Source organism: Botryllus schlosseri, chromosome 15 (assembly GCF_051294905.1).
Source record: "Botryllus schlosseri isolate E-star chromosome 15, Bs_hap1, whole genome shotgun sequence".
Taxonomy (NCBI): domain Eukaryota; kingdom Metazoa; phylum Chordata; class Ascidiacea; order Stolidobranchia; family Styelidae; genus Botryllus; species Botryllus schlosseri.
Window position 1 is genome coordinate 9,054,448 of NC_137250.1, and position 6,647 is coordinate 9,061,094.

General features: G+C 40.7%; 1 protein-coding gene across 1 annotated transcript; it reads left to right on the forward strand.

Annotated features, from left to right (window-relative positions):
* The first annotated feature begins 3,327 nt into the window (after nucleotides 1-3,327).
* On the forward strand, nucleotides 3,328-4,354 carry LOC145457864 (mapk-regulated corepressor-interacting protein 1-like). Its single transcript, XM_080336155.1, has one exon. The coding sequence runs from the start codon at nucleotides 3,391-3,393 to the stop codon at nucleotides 3,823-3,825; it is 435 nt and encodes a 144-aa protein (XP_080192281.1). The 5' UTR covers nucleotides 3,328-3,390; the 3' UTR covers nucleotides 3,826-4,354.
* Nucleotides 4,355-6,647: the final 2,293 nt, after the last annotated feature.

Here is a 6,647-nt window from a genome sequence, read left to right on the forward strand (position 1 = left end):
ACCTTAAAAAGGAGAACAAATTCTCCTAAAGGAGGACGCATGGTAACCCTATGCGATATCGAGGTATAATGATTTCGTTGGCGATTTATAAATACGAATACGAAATAAATATCAATACGAAAAGTAGTTCTTCGGTTTGAGAAAGCGACGCGTTGCGGGTCTTGTAGCTGTCAATATTTCTTGGGAGATGATGGCTGTCGTTTTTAACGCGTGTATTCTATAGATGCTGCATAACGAAATGGGGTATGGTCGCGAGACCGTTGCCTTAAAAATTTACTTCCTGTACCAATGGTGTCATACAGTATCTCGGGCGTGCGACGTCACTTTCCATTGTTCTGGTACGATTATCGATTCTGATCAGTGTTATTAATAATTTTATGAGATCAACACACCACAAGACTGCGATAGAATCAAAAGATAGGAAGGTGTCGAAACTACTGGAATTGGTCTTTGAGATCAGACACCCCGTGGGCCTGCGATATAAACGAGAGACGTGCACTCTGAAGTATAGTCCTTTAATCAGACACCCACAGTCCCACACCTCATGGCGTACAGGCCGTACACTCTACACTGCAGTGGCGGGCAACTTCTCGAGTCGGCGGGCCGGATATAGGAAAATTAAGTACTTGGCGGGCCGGATTGCTGAATCGATACAATATTCGCCCACTTATCCACATTCCACATATACAAAGAATAAATTGCATTTAATGAATACATTTTAACGACAGTAATGTCACTTCAAAGCCATTTATCGCCGATAATGACGAAGACAATGTGGATTTGAGAATAGCATTGTCATACAGGCGCCGCCATGTCTGCTTCTATCTGATCAATCAACACACGGTGCAATCCTCAATTAAGATTTCAAGGAGTTCGTTAACCCCGGTACCCCTAATTTACCAACACATATATTCGTTAGGGTTGAGTAGGTCACGAGATAGCATCGTTGCTCAACTGTGTGGCCTGAGAAATCTCGATAATGAATTCATGCGGTCCGCGACCTCTACGAAATTTGAAAAGTGGCCCGCGACCGGTTTTGAGTTGGCGACCACTGGTATAAGCAGTGTTTTCGTCTTACAAAAGCCTAGAAGTGTAATTGACCATTGTAGTCGACAAACACAATGATTACCACAAACGACATTACGGTTGAGTACATCGCAAATGCCGATACTGCAAGTCTTCTCGCTTCGACGAAATTACGCGTAAGCTCCACTCTAGCACGCTGCGCATATACTTATATAATAACATGCACTATGCAGTCACTAAAATTTGACGTTGTAAGCAAGTAGTGGAAAATCTCGGCAGACTAGGGCCGCGGGCCACATTATCATGTAAAACGGAAAACTGTCCGCGGGCCGGACAAAATCCCTTCGCGGGCCGGATCCGGTCCGCGGGCCGTATGTTGCCCACCCCTGCTCTACAGTCTACACACTGCTGCATGTAAATAAGAGTCATGCACAGCACGCTTGGATAAAGGAACGGATAGCGTTTCAAAAGTAAAGCGGCAACGTGAATGCTGCATGTTTCGGTAGGCGAGGTCGTGGTCCCGTAATCTTGAGGGCTGACTAGTATTGATGCTGTTAAAAATTGCATGTGATTCTTTTTGAATGTGGACTTGCTTGACGACTATTGGATCGACGGGAGACGAGGTCGGTATGTCATATCGTGTATTACTAGCAATGTTTCTATATTCCGTGTCTGGACATAGACGTATTTATATCATTGCCACTCCTGAATTAGCCAGTTGTCTGCTTTCGTTCCGTGAACAAGCAGTTGTATTTTTTCTGCGATAAGATAATCGTCAGATTATATTTTTTATCTGAACACACACAATGTACAATGCGATGTAATGGACAGATAGAAGGATGCCGAGCCGAACGACCAGTTGGTCTCTAAACTGGCTCTCACCTCGGCCTAGTACCCGATGTCGCGGTTCCTTTCTTCGATGTCTGTCTCTATTCCGCAGCTCCTTGTTGCTCTTTCCGTTCCTTGTAAGTGCGCTCTTTCATCGGGTCTTTTTCCGGGCTTTTTGTCGCCGTAAGGTAAGAGGAGCCCAGAATAACTTCCATCGAACCCGGTTATCGTCATCACTACGCTACCTCCCCCGCTATTATATGTATATAATCGCTTGTTATCTTGTACTATAACTGCTAGTGGTTTTTAGTTAGTATATATGTTAACGTTTGGGTTAGTTTTGTATCTAACATCACATGCTCAAAATAGTGGAGCAACCATGTCCTCATCGGCAATTTTGATTTTCGCCATCTAGCGATCCTATGAAATGAACTTCATGCATCACTGGTTGACATTGCACCTCGGCGACTTGATGCCGCAATGTATTGTTTACATCACATGCACAGCGTGCAGTGGTATTTGGGGATGAGATGAGCTCGAAATGCTTTGGCTTTGTTGAACTAATACGAGAATTATTTGTAGATGATAGTAGCGAATATTGTAAAACCACGTGGTGTTATATGATAGCTTCTAGCTTGGTAGCGTACGAGAACGAACGTGTTACTGTGTGAGTGATTGAAGTTGAGTTGAGTTGTATTCGTCCTGATCCTGGTTGGAATCGCTGGCCTTTTTGCCTGATATATCAGGTGAGCAGCGATGATTTTCCAAGTTAAAGTCATTTAATAAAAAATAATATAAAACATAGTGTGAGCTCAGGACACCGATTCCATACTGTATTCATGCACATACCATACGTTACCGGTATGTATTTTTACACTCAGTATAAGAATATATTGTCAGTATCGATCAATCAACTAATAAAGCGCTGCAGTAAAGAGGTAACGTACGATATCATCAAGTTAACTGCAGCCGGAATGTGACAGAACAATAAAAGTCTTGAATGAATTAGTAATACCCAGATATAATTCATATAAATATTATATGTCATGGAAGCCATCTGTTGTATTTGCATGTTATGTATTTTTGACAGTCCTGTCTGATGTTCACAATATTTATTCCTTGACTCTACTGAATGAATACTGTAGTCTGAGCTTGAGATTACCGGACCACGTTCTCATATATCGACCTCACATCATTTATAGCCTGCCCTTTTTATGTTATCTTCCGTTAGCCTACTCTTCATTCAGTTTGCATGCATCGTCAGGCCCAGGTGGCTAGACGATTTCATAGACTACTCCACAAGTTGTTGCAACACCTTCCTATCTTATCAAGTTGTATTGCAATCTTGTGTTGTTCTGATCTAATGAATTCATTATTAGCCTCTGCTCATAGTGAATGATCACCTATCAATCCATAATAATAGTAATATTCATTCATAGTACAGATAACAGTTTGATAAATTTCGAGTGTGAAAAAATATTTTCTTAATGCTTCACAGCGCTACGGTCTAAAATTCAGGCGATCATTACAGTAATAATGCAAGGCGGGTACCTCAGCAACAAGCAAGCAAGCAAAATGCCTTACAGAAACATACGTCCGCCGCTGTCTCACAGTCAGCAGGAGCGCCATCGTTCTCAAGCTCCCTTTGATTATCCGGTCGAATTCAAGGACCAAGACCTTACGCTTAGCGACAGTCCGAAATTAATTTTCAGTGTTGGCGGCAACGAACCCTACGTCAATTCAGGCCCCATCACGCCTCAGCACGAGGAAAACATCAAATTCATGTCGGAAGAGTGGCAGCATGTGATGACGAATTATGAGAACAATAAAACAAATCAGTCGAGGCACGGCTGTGTTTTATACATCGAAAAAGACGGCTTTAGCATGAAAGACTTCAAGCCGTTTGACCTTGAAGAATTTTGGGGACAGCGAATGTTAAATTGCATGCTTGGTAATGATGCTAAGCAGTGATGCATGCGATATTTGTGGTCACCGCTACCACTGCTTTTTTAGATAATTTTTTAAGTTTCAATGGTAGTCTCATTGTACGGTTCAATGGGCCTTGTAAAAAAAGGATTAGATAGTATTTTGAGCCTTCTGCTGATGTTATTTTTTCTATACGATGCGTCACAGTCATTCTGAGCTATTCTATCATTAATGCCAACTATTCCAACAGACAATAGTAAGATGTGATGTGGGAGTTTCGACTGCACTGAAACTTGAAGTTACGGATTTTAAAATAGGCCTACTGTTACTGTAAATTAATGAGAGGGGTAAAATAAATTCCAGCAATACTGCATGCTTCTTCTGTTCGCTTCAAAAGTAGATTTTCTTGTCACTTTGAAGTATTCAATGAATGAGCAGTGATGAGATATGAGAAATTTGTTATTATGATATGGATAACTGCACGACTTAGCGAACATCAATTAAAAGATTGGTTTTGACTTCTTCATCTGTTCCATACCTTGAAATGTTGAAAATATATTCCGAATCTTCTGTATTTGTCCGCATGGTTGTTTTTACGATGTGTGGATGAATTTTTGACAGGCTGTATACTGTGATTTGTGAGTGGTCCCTGTTTTACATACAACGTTGGATATGGTCTAATGTTGCTGGTTTGATGAAAATTGCAAGTCTTCGGATCGTCACAGGACACCCGAATGGCAGTGTGACCTATGAAAATTTGAAGATAACAAATTCCTATATTCCATTGCTAGACGTCGATGGCAGTGGCACTTATTGACATCTCTACACCAGGGTTGTAACCAAGTCACAAGTCAATCTCACTTTTATATTTTTGACTCGAGTCAAGTCGAGTCATTTTCAATTCCCACCGAGTCAAGTCTGAGTCCAAGTCAGCGAACAGAGGATCGAGTCCGAGTCCAAGTCATTGTGTTGACTGCTCAGTTTCCAGTTAAAGTCTTCCTAAACCCACTTTTTTAACTCTGTTTGGTGATATTGAATGGTTCGCATTTATAATATATCAATTTTCCTCACTTTTAGCAGTTTCTGGTCACATTTTCAAGCACCAGTACCAACAAACGAAATCCCAATAGTGTGTTGGCTTCGAAATTACAATGAAATGTCGGTCTTGGCCGTCTGAATCTCGAGTCAATGACTTGCTTCAAGTCATGCGCAATGACTCGAGTCCAAGTCGAGTCAATACACAGATTGACTCGAGTCGAGTCATTTCCGTATTTTGAGAAAATGACTCGAGTCGAGTCATCTGAAAATCGTGACTCGAGTCGAGTCATGACTCGAGTCATTACAACCCTGCTCTACACACATTATACACATACACACTCGTAGTCTGATTACTCGCATCTAAACACGTCCACTACAAGAGAGTTGGGAGCTAACCTCAATGTACATGTGAAACTGCTTTGCTGCTAACAGTTTATCTCAATATTGGGGACTATTTGTTTCCAAGTGAAGATTTATCTTGCAAGTCGTCCAGCCCTTGCACAACGCACGGATTGATAGATGACATATGTCAGAATAGAGGATGTGGTTATCGATGTTTTAGTACTTTGAAGGCCCTCGCTGTAATGGAACTTTCTTAGCATGAAATGACTGATATTTGTGTTATTGTGAGGGTCAAATGTTTTGGGTAGTTCATGCAGTCAAGAAAGTTATGTGCTTTGGCGTGAGGTAGGCGGATTTGTTCCAAGTATCAAGGTTACTCAAGTACACGGATGCGATGCTGCGAATATCTGCTCAATTCTAAGCGAAGTTGTAAATAAAAATTCTCAGAAGTACTCAAGTAGATTGGGACAAGTGGCGCATACTTTTATAGTAAATCGCTTGTGATAGCTTTCAGAATTGCAAGATGAGTCTTCGCGTGGAACGCGGAATATTTAAAAGGTTTAATTTCGAAATTATGTACCGTACCGCAAAACAGGCTCCACATCGTCAGGATGGTATGTCTGCATAGCTCATCAATTATGCAAATACATCCAACAAACACTACTTTCATCGTCGAAGTAGTGTAAAATATGTAAATATAACTCGCGCCTATATGCTACTTCTTTTGACTCGGAATAATTCAAATAAACTTGAAATAGGTGCAGTTGCTCCCTAAATTTACGAGGCATTTGTAAAAACTTGTTGGACTAATCGTAGCTTTTACAATAACTTTGTCTCGCACCAGCCGTAGTGAATTTATATTTGCGCATTATTATTATTACGCAGTCAATTGTCTGGTTCGGAAGCTGGTGTACTGGCAGACATACATTGGATCAGTATAGATAACTACGGTAAACCGGTTTACCTTAGTTGTCTATAGAATCAGCACGTCTGAGCCTGCATGCGACACGAGGGAAAACTACGTAAAATTGACTTTGTTTTTTCTTTCTTACAACAATCATAATAATTTTGCAAGAATGTTTCGGTGTTACGAGGCATGAAGATAGTAGTACTTAAGTACATATCATTACAGAGTCACATTTGCAACCATTTATGGTAATGCATATTTTTATCCCTTTAAGCAGGACCGTAACAAACAAACAAAATTTGAAGTCGTGCGCGTCTTAGTTTTTAGTTCGTTTTGGCGATTTCAATATCTTTTGACATAGCAGACAGGAGGTCACGGAAAAGAACATCACGTAATGAAGTTATTATACCGCCAGAATATTATTAATTATTATTTATACGGGCTTTACAGTTTCCAAGACACCTCATTCAGCCCTACCAGTAAATCTGATTACGTGAGCAGGAAGGCTGAAAAATTGATAGCAACGTCTATGCAATTCCATATTGACCGATTCAATCATAAATTGGCGAAAATTTTCGCG

Bases quoted from the DNA above. Each gene is read 5' to 3' on its own strand.
- LOC145457864 (XM_080336155.1), top strand. From the start codon at position 3,391: ATGCAAGGCGGGTACCTCAGCAACAAGCAAGCAAGCAAAATGCCTTAC.